Here is a 16,471-nt window from a genome sequence, read left to right on the forward strand (position 1 = left end):
CCACTTTAAATGTTGATTTATGATTTTTCATGATTATTCTTGGTTTGACTCTTCTAATCTTAAAATTTTAGACAGTAATGTGAAGGGTAGCATTATTTTCTGAGCTGCAATACCAAGTGGCAGGGAATTCATTTGGAACCAGTATCAAGCTGAGGGCCACACCTGATCCTCAGGTGTTACCAACCCCTCCCCTTCCCTTCATGCCTTTCTATTTCTATGTCTAGATGTGTCTTTTATTCTTCTCTTCAGGTCTACCAGTTGCTGGGCAAACCTCAGAATTTGTTAACCAAGTATTAGAGAAGACTGCAGAAGGGAATCCCACTGGAGGCCTTGTAGGATTAAGGATACCAACATCAAAGGTGTAATCAGCCTCATTGGACCACTGGTCAGAAATGTCTGCGTTTTGTCACGTTATCCATTGTAAATTTTCATTCTGTTTTGCATGTCAGTTAGCATTATGTAAACATTTACAATTAGGTTACATTGTTTTAAGAACTAAGTAGCATAAGTGAAGCATGATCCAAAATACTTGATTATTGCATTTTCAGAGCATAAACCATGATTAAAACTGCTACTGGCATCAGAATTGAAAATCATATGTTTAAGTAAATGTTTAGGTACAGATTACAAAAATCTGTTAAAGAAAAACATTTTGGAGGTGTGAAATAGTAAAATGCCAAGTATTGTGGCAGATTTATGCTCTGAACCACACAAAAAAATTGAGGAAGCATTTTTTTAAACAGTTGGTTAAAATTGTTTTTAGAATTATTGCTTTTTGTTCTAATTTTCCACAACCATTAATCTCACTTGTACATGGCACACCCAGCACTTGTGCCTGTGGGCCATATTAGATGTTCATTGTCAGAGCTCAAGATGATATATATAAATATATATATACACACACACACACACACAAATGTCTGTGCAAGTAAGAAAAAAAAAAAGCATATTCTTTGTGCCTTGTATTTTGGGGAAACTATAAAACTGGTAATATTTTGTATGATGAAAACCCTAATGAGAAACAAAAAGATATATAGATGGAAAAATTATGGGGTTTAAATGTTTTTTTGTTCCAACTCTTTTTCAGATTTTTTGAATGTATATAGGACTATGTTGAAATGTAGATATATGCCACAGAGTCTGTGTATTGTATAAAAAACAAAACAAAAAAATAACAAAAAAAAGATGGCTCTAGAAAACTCATATTTCGGTACTTGACCGGAAGAAGACAAATACTTGCACATTATTGCGATTGTTTTATTTTTTTGTACCAAAGACAAATGCAACTGATATGGCAAACTGCCAGTCTAAGTAAAGTTTTGCACAGCTTACATGATACTGTATGAATGTATGAAAAAAAGGAGAAAAAAAGAAAAAAAAGGTCAGGGTTAGGGATCTTACTGAACTGTGAATTTTATTTCTGTTTGGGTCCAATTATCTACAGAAGGAGCATCCATACATACAAATATTATTTTGCTGTTCCTCTAGTTCGCTTCCATAGTAGATAAGTTGGTGGCCATTTAGATGTCTTTTTTTCTGCACTTATTGTAGGAAATTTTAATATATTTCATTTTAGTAAGCTATTGGTAAAATAGTTTTTGACTTTGAAAATTAAAATGTTTATTTAGCTTATTGTAGTATACTTCCACCAAACAACAAAATAGATTATTTTTATTGTATTATGTATATATATATATGTAAAAAAGAAAAAAGCTAAAAACACCTAATTCTTTAGTTGCCACTTTTCCGAAAATTGATGTATTATTGTGCATGTAATATTTTCAAAGATCAACACAGGCTTAAAACAAAAACAAAAATTTATAGATTTTTATATTTTTGTACAGGTATTTTCAAACTAGCTTATTCAAACTTAACATGTGACTTATTCTTCTATAGTTTCTAGAATTGAGAAACATTAACACATTTAGTTTTTAGGTGCTCTTTTTTGCTCATATAAAACAGCTTCGTTAGTCAGTGTTTTAACTGTGTTCAAGCTTTACCTCTTGAGAAATTTATTATGTCAAGGCAGCATTATAAACCTTCCCCCACAGATCTTTCCATCCTGTCTCTCTTACTGTTTTATTCTCAAATCTTGTGTTTTGAACTCTGAAAACTGGTGGCTTAAAAACTGAAAAAAGAAAAAAAAACAGTAAGGAAAAAAATACCAAAAATTTCAGGCATAGCTGCTGGAAAAATTACCTATTTCTCTATTACCCACTGTAGGATTTATTTCTTAATTATGCTCTGACTGTAAAGTGTCAAAGTGTAATTTGTTCTTTTCTTTTACTTCTGACACCCCATTTGTAAGCTATAGCACATGAAGCTATAGCTTGTGAAGGTTTGATCAAGAACACACAGTAAAAGTGAACAATGTTGCTTACCTGCTTCTTTGACATCTTAAAAAAGAAACCCAAGAAGGATTGTAAGGATTTTCTTACCACCTTAGCTGAACTGTGATGCACAAGATTTTTCTGTGTGTTTGGTGGAAATGTACCTGGTTAGTACATTCACACTAAACAGATGATAAGCTCAAGTCTAATGGTTTCATAGAATGTAAGTTCATTGTTTAAAGTTTTTCCTTTTTAGGTGGGAGAAGGCAGAGCACAGACAGGCTTGCAAGTTGGAAAGTACATGAACTCTTGACAGAGTGTGTCTGGTAAATCGAAAAGTATTTCAAACTATGGCAGTTTTGCAATCAGGTGAAAATTGCCTCATGATATTCAGCTGATAAGGTTTATAAAATTGCCCCTTTCTAGCTGCTCTGTTAGGAATTCTGGTTTTTGATACCTTTTCCCTGTCTGCAAACCAGAATTTGGTTTTTTGGTCTTGCATTTCAAAAAAAAAAAAAAAAAGACTTTGAATCTGTTTAGTAGATTCCATATCCTTGAGTTTCAGTGTTTTATATGTACTACTTAAGTTAAATAGTTAAAAGCTTTTAAATAGTTGAGCTTTTTAATGTTGACACTTTATTTTGTACCTATTTATATATGTATGTATATCTTAGAAAAGCACTTTGTTAAAAAAAAAATTGCATTTTATATGATTCCTGCCATTTGCTGCTAAATCTGGGCTGGTCAGAATGCTGCAGCGATACTTGATCTAAATAAAAACCTGGCAGTAAAATGTAGAGTGAAAGTTAAATCCTCTTGCTGTTTTAACTTTATCATAAAGATGACATAGGCAAGCTGTGCAGCTTTACATTTTAACCAGGGGACTCTGTGGCATTTAAAACCGTCTAGAAATGGTTGTACTTTAATGCCAGTAATAATCTGCTTCCTCTATTGTCATTAAAATATATATGTTTAGTGTATCACACAAACAGATCTTATAAGGGTAATGTAAAAACCCCAACAGTTGTACATGTTCTGTTTTTGAAAATTGTGGCATGTATTTTTGAGTGAAGATCATTAGAGAAGAGTTCTCTAAAGGTTTTCTGTGTTCATACATGGTATACAGATAGCTCATAACGAAGTCCAGAATCTTACTTTAAGTGAAGGCATTGTGAATTCACCTCAAGTAAACCCATTGTTCCAAAGCAATTATAAACTTTGACTCTAGTACTACTATGATTTTTTTTTTTTAAAAAAAAACCAATGGAAACTTTTTTCCTAGTTTCAGATACACTGGATTCTTTATAGAGTTTGTCTCCATATGAAAGCATGCTGTCCAGTCGCTCTTGTTAAGATCTTGTCTGAGTTTTGAATTGGGTGCCACACTTTTTCAGTCAATATAATTGCTTGTTCTACTGTACCATGTATGATTCTTGTCCTTTCCTAGATCCTTCATGACAGATTATGATGTGGCTTTATATTGTGCCTTACTTGTACATTTAAAACTAAACGTCTTCATTCCCTTTCACTTCCTACATCTTTGACCTTTTTGGTAAGAGATCAGAACTATTAAAAAAGCATCATGAAGGATTTCAGATGGGTATGGTTTCAAATTCCCTCTCTTTATAGTTATTTTATATTTGTATGAAAGACCAGTTTTGGATGGTCTTTGAATATGAGGGGGAAAGATTAGCAGTAATTTCACTACATCCCCTTTCTCTGACTTTCATGAATTTCTCATACATCTTCTTTCTGATGCTTGACTTTATTTGCTTCCTAGCAATAGTCTGCATTTAAAGAAAGGTGTTTTCAGTTCATCAGCTCAAAATTGACTATTTCATTTTTCCAGGATTTTTTAGGAGAAGAGTACCCATTTTGTTTGTTTTATAAAAACAGATGACAAGTCTCTCTTTAAAAGAAACAGAAGTACAGTACTTTTGAAATACAATGCTGTTAGTTTGAATTTCTTTTTATATATATATAATATTCATACAATGATCTGATGTTTGCCTTCATAAATAAAGCTGTTAGTTTATTCACCAAAATGTCAAGAATGGATGTGCTTTTCTTTATTCCATACATTCAAAAAAATTTAGCTGCTAAGATTTAGTTAATGTTCTAAGAAATGAATTCAAGTTGCCTTCAGCAGGAATTAACAAAAACTTATGTTCCCTTTCTTTATATAGTTTCCTAAAATTCTGTTCAAGTGTTTTCTAGTTAATTATGTAACAGAATGTTAGCATCTCTCCATATCTTGAAACTTGAATTTTGAGAATGCATTGAATTATGCTTTCAGTGTTAAAGTAAAAGGTTTCAATTATCCTTCTAGTGAAGTCTGTTGTGGAATACCGTTTCCCATGGAACTGAGGCCATTTCCACAACTTTGCACAGAACTGCAGTCTTGTTCTTCCCTCGGATCATGACAAATAAGTCTCACACAGTGCCGTAATACTTGTGGATTCTTTTGTAATCTTTGTAATCTTAATAAGGGCATTATGCGAAGACGACTCCATGTTTTTTTAATATTTCAAACACATTGGGATGTAACAATGAATGTCAACTGTAGGAATGGTGGTTTCGTTTTAAGGAATAAGCATGTTGGGGAAAGATGATGAAAATGTACTACTGAAAGTTATACACTTCCATAGGCAAGTGGGATTATGTGTTGAAGCATGATCCTCACGCTTAATAAACTGACTGAAATTGTAGAAATTACACCTAGGAACTGAGCTAGGCCAAATTGCCATTTTTGTTTAGATAAGAGAGGTTTGGAGGTAGTAGTGAGGGAATAGAACCTCAAAACTACTTCCAAACAGTATTTTGGAATTGAAGACTTGGTGACTAGTGAAGAACATCAAAGTTGGGTATTTCAATGTGCCAAGTTTGGGTGAACTAGGTTCGGTTTGCCTCTTTCATAACAATGTAAACACAATGGTGTAGTTAATTAAATTCTGGGTGGATAGGAGCAGGACTGATTACTATGTCTTGCCCTTCGCCCTTTGTTTTTTTCAGAACCAAATAACAGAAATGTGTATGTGTGTACTGTATCTGCCTTTCCACCACATTTTTATGACACTGTATTCCACTGCCTGCTTTTTTACCTTCTTTCCCTAGGATTTGTCCTATAGCTTAGCATTGTGGTTGACAGCAATACTGGGGCTGACAGCACAGAAGTCACAAGAGAAGTGTGGAAGGGCAAGAATTCAAAGCATTTGTTCACACAATGTGGCAACCTCTTTTGCATAGTTGCGTAGGATCCTGTTTGTAATGCTATCATAAATATTCTGTAGTTTTTTTTTTTCCCTCTCTCCCAGCTGGAGCTATGACACTTTTTATTGGATTCAGTCTTGTCTCTTGTCTAGAAAGAATTTTATCTTGTTGACGCATGAGCTGTTTAAAAATTATTCTATTAAATGTTGGTTAATAGTTGTGCAGTTTTTCATTTCAGAAGGAAAGGCAATGCAAATTTTGCCTTTGTTTTCTGTCACCTTCCAACCCCTGAGCACTTCTAGTCAGATACAGATTCATCAGTGTATGCAACATCCTTTGTAATTTAAAATAAAAAAATGAAAAGAAAAGGTTCTGAATTGTTTGCCTCATGTTTTCACCCTTCCTTTCTGTACTTGTATCTTGCTTACCTAGGTAACCATCCACTTCTCAAGAGAACCTATTCAACGAAATTCCAAATCACAGAGAGTAGTGAACTGCTGGTCGTGCTGCCCCTCTCATGGTAGTACTCAAAGAACTAACTTTTTTTGACACTATAGGTTGAGTTTTCAATATTTTAGGGACATTTAGCTATTATATAGAATTATTTGCTGATATAAGCATTTGCATTCTTCACAGTTTAGAGGATAGTTTATTCTTATTTCTCCTCTTTGAATCTTGGGGCAAGTGTTCTCCATGGGAAATAAAATATTTTGGGTCTCTCCTGATTTAAACATTTGCATGTGTGTGTGTGTGTGTGTGTGTTTAATCATTGTAAGTAAGTCTCCAAGCTAAGCTGGGCATGTACACAGAACCTTAAGTCCAGAGACCTAAGTGAAAGCTACCATCAGAGTATGTGTTCTTTCAGCCAGCAAATATTTATTGAACACTCACTCTGCCAGGACCTGTGCTAGGTACTGGGCAATAGAGAGATTAAAGAGAACTCCAGGAACCCACGGATTGCAGAACACAAGAGCTGTTACAGATATGCAAAGGGCTCTATAGGGTACATTATCCTTACCGAGGTGTTTTCAAGGAGACAGGTACCACATCCAGTGGTGTATATTACAGAATCATAGACTTGTGTTCTTCATGTGAGTGACACTGGGGCCATCAAGAAGCAAAGGGGAGGGACATGGCCTCCCGTGGACTGGTTCTGCATCAGGACTCGGTATCTCAAGACCACTGCTCACAGGAGCCTCTGTCAAGGTCTTGAGAAGGGCTGGGTGAACCAGATCAGTATAGTTCTTAGGAAACTCAACCTTCTGTGGATAGCATCCAGTTAGATGGGTCATTCAACTGGTTAGCTCTTTAGCCACACAGTACAGTGGAGAATTTGAAAGAAAGAAGATGGCTGGGAAATGGTTTAATATCCCAGCTAAAAGGTTCAGAGCGGGAAGAAGGTGTTAGAAAGCCCAAGGGGGGCCAGGCGTGGTGGCTCACACCTGTAATCCAAGCACTTTGGAGGCCAAGGCGGGCGGATCACCTGAGGTCGGGAGTTCAAGACCAGCCTGACCAACATGGTGAAATCCCGTCTTTTTTTTTTTTTTTTTTTTTTAAAAAAAAGCCCTAGGGGATGGAGTGGCATTCCTTAAGACTCTACTAGGTGCTTTTGTTATAGGAAACTCGGCTGGTATTCTTAAGGGCCCAGTGAGGCTGGTAGTCATGTCCATTTTACAAAAGAGACTAGATTAATATGAGGAGACTAGTTCCAAACCTAGCTTATATGATTATAGAGTTCCAATTCTCCAGTCGGCTTTCTGCACCAATTCGTATTCATCTCTTTGGGATCAGGCCAAGTCACAGGCAATATTTGGGAGGACATTTCTGTAGGCGGGGGATAAAGGCCTTAGAATCTAAAAACCAAAAAGAATTAAAACCAAATCCTAGCAGATAAACAAAATCTAGTCTCAGGATCTGTGGGTAAAGGTAGTAGGGGAAGCAAAACAGAGTTGAGAGGAATCAGTGATTGGGTATAATGATCACCAGACTGCACACCTGTTCCTCGAAGATGGTCTCTAGCTTAAGGATTTAAGATTGGGTCTCCTTATTGGAAGGAAGTATATTGGAGGGTAGAGAAAAAGGTAGCTGTTTTTTCTTCTTTAGCTGCAGCATAGAGATGCGACTGGGGACTGTTGATTGCATGAGAATATCCAACAAGAAGCATGATGCGAAAGAGTAGGCATGTGTGCACGTCTGCCAACTGCTAGCTTTGGGGCTTCTCTGCTGTCGTCCTAAACAGGGAGCTTCTATGTGAGTATCCAAAACATTGGAGTGACCTGAAGAAAGGAAACCTCAGTTTCTCTAAAAGGTTTTGACCTTATAAAGTAGGTGCTTAAAATATTACCAGGAATAAACTTAACAGAAAATGTATACAAGGTCTAGGATAAAGAAAACTTTAAAAGTTCTTTGAAGGACATAGAAGGAAACTTGAATAAATTGGAAGATACACCAAGTTCTTAAATAGGAGCAGTGACATAAAACAGTGCTAAGTTAAATTAAAAATATAATGTTGCTTAAAAATGTAATGTCATCCTAAGAAAACATACCAAGAGGGTTAAAAAAATTTTTACACAGAGAAAAAATAATAGCTGGAAGATGCTGGTTGGCAGTGAGGGCGAGGGGGCAGCAATGGAGGGTGGGGGCAGGAGGAAGAGGTATTTAATTCTAGCAGATACTAAAGTCGTTACAAAACTATAATAATTAAAACTGTCATTTTGATGCATGAATAGACAGGCCAGTCAAGGAGAATAAAGATCTAAAAATAGACTCAAATACATATGACAATTTTGTATGGCAAATGGGATGTCCAGAACCAGTGAGGAAGAAGGCAGACTCTTCAGTAAATAGTATTGGAATAACTAACCTCCAGAAAAAGTAAAATTGGCTTAATATCTCACAACATAAGCCAACATATATTTCAAAACAGATAATGATCTAAGTGTAAAAAAACCTCACAAAATACCCATAAATCTCTGTAAGTGGGGAAGGCTTTTCTAACTTGGACCCCGAATCCAGGAATCATAAATGAAGATTGATAAATTCAGTGCAAAAAAAGTTTAACAAAATATTTAAGACTGAAACACCATAAGCCAAATCAAAATTCTATAGACTTTTTAAGTCTATAGAAGTCTTTAAAAAAAATTAGACAAGCTTTGAAACTCATCTCTAAGAACTAATCCTCCTAATATATAGAATTCCTGGAAATGGATATTAAAAAAACCAGCAACCCCATAGAACAATGAGTGGGCAATAGAGTAAATACAAATAGCTCTGAGACATAGGTAGAGTTCCTCAACCTCTTTCATGATCAGAGAAGTGCAAAATAAGAGAAGGCATTTTCACCTAATCAGATTGGCAAACGTGCCAATGTTTGTTAACCTATCATGTTGACAAGGCTATGAAAAACAGACATTTATGCCATGTTGCTGGAGGGAGTATGGGTTGACAATCCCTATGAAGAGCAATTTGGTAGTACGTAAGAATTTTTTTTTTCAGACATGATTTGTCAGCCTTTATTAAGAGTAAAGCCAAGCCCTAGAGTTTCCTTAACAAAAACAAAAACATCAACCTTATTTATGGCAAACAGACTTAATTCTTAATGACTGTTCATTATATTTTTAACACCACAGAGCAAGAATTGATCTCTTTTCAATCACTTATTATTCTGAGATTAAAATACAAGTTTAAAACCAGTTAAAATAAAATTCACCCCAATGATTTAAAAAATAATTCCAATTGAAAGACATTTCAAACACTATATGTAGAACTCAGGACCAAAGAAGACCTTAAAACATTTTTTACTGTTGATGTAGCACAATAACGCTGAATCAGATTTCTTTTATTACAGTGAGCTTAAAAAAAAACACGGCATCTACCCTTTGCTCAAGGTGGGCTAAATGGTTTTATGAAAGCCCCCATGAGGTTAGTGACTGTTCTTGTCCTTTTTTTTTTTTTTAAGTATAAAGATAGCCCTGCAGTGTGTAAAATGAAATCTGTGGGAAAGCTGCTTCCCATAAAATAGACAATAGAATAACTGAGGAACGTCAGCAGTCAAGACAGGAGGAACAAGAGGTAATCAGAGTGAAAAACCAAAACAACTCATCTTGGCAAGATTGGTTTACAAGTGCATGACAAGAACAAAAATCCCAACATCAGCCAACTGAAAATAAAAGAAGATGACATTCACGAGTCTTCTTACTTTTTCTCTGTGTAAAATGCTCTTTTTTCTAAATGAGAGAAGCTTGTACAATGTGACATAGGTGCTAACAGCACCCCTCACTGAATACAGTATCACTGTGCACAGAGAAAATGGGCAATTAGAGGATAAACATAACCTCTCCTAGCTGGATAACCATTTCTTGTCACTTTGCTGCTGAATTCACTCATTAAACTGTTCAAAGGGAAAGCTCTACCCTGATTTCTGAGAGTCTACAGCAATATATGTAACACAATTATGTATGAAGACTATTGACTAACAGGAAAACAGCACAATTGTGTTACATATATATATGTAACGTATATAATTGTGTTACAATATATGTAACACAATTATATATGAAGACTATTGACTAACAGGACAACAGCTCATGTACCTTTTCTTCAGAGAATTCAACCAAGAGAAGAGAGTGGTGGGATATGCTGGGGGCCAAAAGGAAGGGTCTCAGGAATATTCTCTACCATCCAAAATCAACAGCAAAGCCAGAAATGGGGTATGAGCGCTAACTCATTGAAGAGAACAACATAAAATAGTTGACAAAGGGATCTCTTCCCAACACATGCTCCTCTCCATGAGGCTCAACCATCAGTGCAGGGTTTGCCTGATGTGGACAATGTGGATACCTCAGCCCTGAGTTGAACTTGGTCTGCCACCTTTGATTCCCCATGCTGCAAAAAGAATTGGAACGCTGTCAGGTCCTGGCACTGTGGTAATGGCTATATCCTATTTCACTCACACACGTCCTTTTAAAGTCTCCCTTCCTCAAGCTATTAAATAGAACCCCCTAGGAATCCTGTATGCAGTAAAGGTCTGAACTGATGATCCATATGTCAATTAGTAGTTAGAGGAGGATGACTTTTTTTTTGGAGACAGGGTCCCACTTTGTCCCCCAGGCTGGAGTGCAGTGGCACGATCATGGTTCACTACAGCTTCAATCTCCTGGGTTAAAGCAATCCTTCCACCTCAGCTTCCTGAGCATGCACTACCAGGTCCAGCTAATTGTTTTGTGTGTGTGTGTGTGAAGAGACAGGGTCTCCTGCTGCCCAGGATGGTTTGAAACTTCTGGGCTCGAGCAATCCTCCCACCTTGGCTTCCCAAAATGCTGGGATTACAGGTATGAGCCACCATGCCCAACCTGAGCAGGACGACTTAAACCTGATCAATTCTACTCCAAAACCATCAAGTCAGGGATGTCAAGGAGGGGGTCTGTGAAGAGAAAGACTAGACTGGGATTGTGTGAGAATGGGATGAGAAGGCCCATCCCTAGCAGACTGCAGGAGTGACTCTGGCATAGAATTCACAGCCAGCCCTAACTAGTGTGATGGGTGGTAGGGAGGAGGCATCTGCTCAGTGTTCTAACAAAATCTTCACAAGTTCTAGGGCTGGACCTCTGTGTCACTCCTGAGACCCAATGTACCTGTTACCTTTGCAAGAAACTGGTATGGTTCTTGTCTGCTAAGTACAAGACCTGCTTTCTGAATTTATTTGATAATAAAGTAACACTATGGAGAAAAAGAACCTCAGAAAAATGTGGGATCACCACATGGTCTTTCCCAGTGCTAACTGCCTGTTTGGGAGTATTAATTATAACCTTTCACTATTCTGAAAGCTTCAATGTAGGCTACAGAGGGCAGTCTCAAAAGAGTCCTTCTGCTTTTGCTTTGTGAAGCATAAGAAGAAAAGAGAAATTACCAAGGTTGTGGTGGGTTATTTACTTTGGAAATATCTTGGCCACACTGTCTGTAGCAAAAGCAGAAAGCCTAGCTTATGTGGACAGTGGAAGGTGACTGTGCGGGCCATCTTTATCTACAACAGGAATGACTCAAGCCCTAGCATGTAATCTCTTAGGGACTTACTGAGTTATACAAGTTAAAAAAACAAAACAAAACAAAAAATCATATTGGAATGGGCCTCTTGATTTAATATTAACTTGGTTACAACATTCAAATTTATCTTTATGGAAATTTCACACTGCTCCTAGGAACCCTTACAGCATCTGATTCTAAGTTATTCTGAAGGAAAAAAATTATTCTGAAATATGCCTTGTTAGGGTGATCACTGGAATTCTACCTGAGAGAATTAAAAAGCTAAATGGGTTTTAAATAAAAACAAGTGAAATTACCTTCTTCTGGGGTTAACAATTAGAATTCCAAATACTCCAACATCTTACCTAGAAAGGCCTTCACAGTAATTCTATGGAATTGTAAATGATGCCAATTTTTGAAAACAGATTTCATCTTTAGGATAAATGCCTATGTCAGCTGACAAACTCCATATATATGAGTATGTCCAAGTTAAGTTACCTAAAGAATAATTTTTTCTTTTCCTTTTCTCGAGACAGAATCTCACTGTGTCACCCAGACTGGAGTGCAGTGGCAGGATCACAGCTCACTGTAGCCTCGACCTCCTGGGCTCAAGTGATCCTCCCCACCTCAGCCTCCTGAATAGCTGGGACTACGTGCAGGCACCACCACACCTGAAAAATGAAAAAAAAATTTTTGTTTTTGTAGAGATAGGGTCTCACTCTGTTGCCCAGGCTGGTCTTAAGCAATCCTCCCACCTCAGCCTCCTAAAGCACTAGGATTATAGGCATGAGCCATTGAGCTTGGCCTGAGAAATAATTTGTTTTAATTTCAAAAAAATAGCTGCTGCTTCTTTAAGGAGTTTAAAAATTGGCGGGTTCAACGGCAAAGCTACACAGTAACTCTCTGGAGTAGAAGGAAAGAACTCTCTTTGTAGTACAACCCCTTGCCAGCCTACTGCCATTAGCCAGTAGGGGTAACTGCAAACAAATGGTAGGAGTTGCCCAGGAAGGTATTTGGGTTGGACAAAGTGATAGCAACCCTCCAGATCCTGGCTCCTTATAAATGGATAGTAATTCATTCATGCAAACTGCACAGAGGTTAAACAAAACCTACTAAAAAAAAAAAATATCCCCCAACCCAGAAAACCTTTCCTGGCTCTCTACTAACAGTAAAATGTGCTGAGACCAAATTTTCTGCCCTAACATGGGTCCCACTGACAGATCAGTCTGCTCTGGGGTGCTGATCTGCTGGGTCCTGAGCAGGGTCTTTCCCTAAGCATCACCGTGGGTTTGGCGACAGCTGTCAGCAGACAGTACAACGCCACTGGGCTACATATGCCCATCTCATCCGCCACCATTTCCCACTGTAAAACCAAAGGCTGCAACTGTGGACAAATGTGGACTTTCTCAAAGGACAAATGAGGAGACTGAAGGCTACATTTCCTCCTTTGAGAAAGATTAGACAGCGTCTACACTTATACAACAGGATTCTGCAGACCCTGTGGTAACTTCCAAAAGCAAGAGTAGCAGCAAGAGAGGAGAGGAGCATGTTTATACTTCGGACTTTGTATCAGGCACTTAAATTGTTGGAGAGACATGCCGTTCTGAACCAAAGATGTGAAAACTGGGTTGGAGTAATCTTTACAAGTGGTCTAATAATGGGCTTTCAGAAGCAAAGTGGAGGTGTGGGTTGAACCTCTGCCATCCTTTAATGCTGACTTTCAAGTTTTCTAAATGCCCATAACCACAGCAATGGTAGCAGTGGTGGCAACGGCAGGAATGGTTGTCATGTTTTCTGTATGTGTTCTGTGGCTGACCAGAAGGTTTTGGTGTCACACTAAGAAGGCTCTGAGGTGTGGCACACCTACTGCCCAAGGTTGCCCAAATCCATGCTGGAGCCAAACATCTTCACCAGCCGTTTCTTACAGTGTGAGAGGTTCCTCTTCATGATGTCCATGAAGGGCCCCAGAAGCCTCTCAAATGCTCATACATCCATAACTAAGCATTTGACATCTCCAACTGCATAAGCTGAAGCAGCTCTGGGTTTGTTGGTTACTAGGACAAGCTCTCCAAAGTACTGCCCCTTATGGCAACGGGCAATCTCGACCTCCTGGTTTCCACCATCCCTGTTTGATTTAGTCTTGCTTCTAATCAAAATGCTCACTTCACCAGACTCTATGATGTAAAAGCTATCAGCCTTTTCACCCTGAGTGATTATGCGTTCTCCATCCTTATAGATCTTCTCTCCTATTACATCCACAATCTTCATTCGTTATGACAACTCCAGCGATTTAAGGAGGGGCACAGACTCAATAAATGATTCAAACACCTTCCTCTCCTTTGCATTATTTTTCACTATGATTCTTCTAAAAGTCACCCGGTCCAGTCCCCAAAGGGAGCCTTCTGAGGTAGCAACAATGGTGGCAGCTCTCGGGGTGTGGTGCATCAGAGCTAAGTCTCCAAAACTGCCATGGCTGTCATATTGACCAACAGAGCGGGTTTAATTATCTTTTGTTACTAAAATGTCATAAGTTCCCCATTCTATGATATAAAAGTTGTCTCCATCATCTCCTTGGTCAATGATATGCTCATCAGCTTTGACTATCCTTTCAAACATGGCATCAAGAACTTGAGAAAGCCGTTCCTGATCAAGATTTTTGAAGGGGAGAATATCTTTGCAAGTTTCCTGAAGTCTGCATCTCTGTTCATCAGTTTTACGGTGAATCACCCTCGGATCTGTATCTTCCTCTTCCTCATCAGGGTTATGGGTCTCAGCACAGACTGATACTTGTCTATCAAATGTGCTAGGAACTGGAACTTCCAAGTCCTCGTCCTCCTCCGATTCGCTGTCCCCGTTGGCGTCGGCGACGTGGTCCGGGCCGGGTTCTGGCGTGGGGTGGCCCGGGCTCTGGCGTGGGGTGGCCCGGGTTCTGGCGTGGGGTGGCCCGGGCTCTGGCGTGGGGTGGCGGCGGCAGGACTGAGGCAGGGCCGCGGGCCTCGCGCAGGCGGGTGAAGTAGTCCACTGCGAATTCGGCGCGGTCAGGCGGCTGCTGTCGCAGCACCTCCACGGTGTAGCCCTGCAGCAGCTCCGTGAGCCCCGGCGGGATCTGGATGTGGCTCCTGCCGGCGGCGGCCGAGGGGACGGACGGGCTGGGCCGCCTGCGGCCACTGTCTCCGCGCTCACTCACGTCGGCCTTTTGCTCCCCGCCCGCGAGGTCTCTTCGCGCGCGGCCCGGGCTCGGCCTTCCTCGCGTCGCGCCGCTCTTTGGCCGGCTCTGCGTTTCCGGGCGGTGCAACCCTACGCTACCACGGCCGGCCTGGCACCGCCGCCGCTGTCACTGGGCAGCCGCTGCCGCCGCGGGGACCGACGGGCAGACGAGCTGGACGAGCGCGGCGGGCACCCTGGTTGTGACGCACCAGTACGTAAGAATTTAAAAATGCCTATGTCCTTTGATCTAGCAACTCCATTTGTTCTGGGCAAGTCATTATTCTTCTCTGTCCTGTTTGTACCTCACAGAGTTGTGAGAGTTAAACGAGACACACGTGAAGCACTTAGTACAAAGTTCCTGGCACGTAAGAAGTGCTCCCAAAATGCTGGCTAGTAGAAGAATAATAGCAGCTAACGGGCATTGAGATCTTACCACATGCCACATTAGCACACAGTGCTTGATGCTTTTCATGTATTACTTAATTCTCCAACCTGTGAAGGTGCTATTGATTACCACCAGTTAGCCTCTGAGGACACAGGCACAGGCATGCAAAGTATGCTGTGGACAGGATTTGAACTCGGGCAGATGTGAATCCTGTGATACACTGTCTCTCTATTAGATGCAGTGGGGTGATGAGTACCTTACGAGAGGGTGTGTACAGGGCTGTAGGAACACACAAGCACAGAGCCCCGCTTACAACAAGTGGGGGCCATGTTGATTTTTTGGGGAAAAGATGGCTTTCAGTAGAGGATGTGACACTTTCAGGATGGGTAATCTTGGGGCAGGGTTGGTTGTTTTCTTTTGTTTTCATCTTTTCAGCCCATCTCCTGATCTATAATACTAGTGTAGTACAATTTCAAGGATGGTTGTGAGAATTAAGAGAGATGAACATGCAGGTCCTAGGCATTCGGGTCTTCACAATCTATGCTTGCTGAAGTGACATGAACAAAAGCAGATGGAGGCGGGTCGAGTGGAGAAAAGCATTCTAGGGAAAGGGAACACCACATTCTAAGGCTACACATCCAGAAAGCTTGAGGAATCCAGGAAGGGTGCCTGCAGGATGGGGTGGCTGGTGGCTGGGGTGGCTGGTGGCCGGGGTGGCTGATGGCCTTGAGAACCAGCTAAGAAACTTGGATTATTTACTAACAAAAATAAAAGAGTCACCATTTGTTGAGGGTATACAAAAGAGAATCATCAGGAACCATAGAAAGGCTGCATACAGGGAGGTGACTTGATCAATTTCATGTTTTACAAAGATCCCTCGAATCGTGTTGGAGTGCTAGGAGGAACTCTACTGACCTGCCCTGAACGCTATACTTTAAAAAGCATATAACGTTTATCATTTTCTCTTTTACTCCACAATTTGTACTCACTGTAGAAAATATTAAAAATATAAGAAAGTTTAAAGAAACAAAAAATTGTTACTTGTACTTTCCAGAGACATCCCAATTGATACTTTTCTTCCCATCTTTGTTTTTTCTATGCAAAAAATACGTAGTTATTAGAATGCCTGACAGAAGGAAGTTGGAAAGAGATCACTGTGAAGCGTTCTTGATACTCCCTCTTCTCCTCCTCTCCATGTTATTAGGGTCATACTAAAAGGAGAGGCTGATTTCCCTCCACGTGTCAGGTAAAGTTCCAACTCTAAGCAGGGACCCTCGCTTGCCATTTTCGCCGGTCTCTAGGGGGCGCTGCCCCGAGA

General features: G+C 39.7%; 1 protein-coding gene and 1 pseudogene across 2 annotated transcripts in view; one reads left to right on the forward strand and one right to left on the reverse strand.

The window, feature by feature from the left end:
• CREBRF (CREB3 regulatory factor) overlaps positions 1-5,911 on the forward strand; it is an 81,301-nt gene extending 75,390 nt beyond the window's left edge. For both annotated transcript variants that reach the window (XM_012461154.2, XM_012461156.3), the window contains exon 9: positions 250-5,911. In XM_012461154.2, coding sequence (XP_012316577.1) covers positions 250-365 — 116 coding nt within the window. In that variant the 3' untranslated portion in view covers positions 366-5,911. The remainder of the gene's footprint in view (positions 1-249) is intronic.
• A 7,214-nt stretch (positions 5,912-13,125) lies between these two features.
• Positions 13,126-14,379, reverse strand: LOC105723168 (cAMP-dependent protein kinase type II-alpha regulatory subunit-like; annotated as a pseudogene).
• Positions 14,380-16,471: the final 2,092 nt, after the last annotated feature.

This window comes from Aotus nancymaae, unplaced genomic scaffold, assembly GCF_030222135.1.
Source record: "Aotus nancymaae isolate 86718 unplaced genomic scaffold, 86718_ANA_hifiasm-v0.15.2.pri h1tg000015l_1, whole genome shotgun sequence".
NCBI lineage: Eukaryota > Metazoa > Chordata > Mammalia > Primates > Aotidae > Aotus > Aotus nancymaae.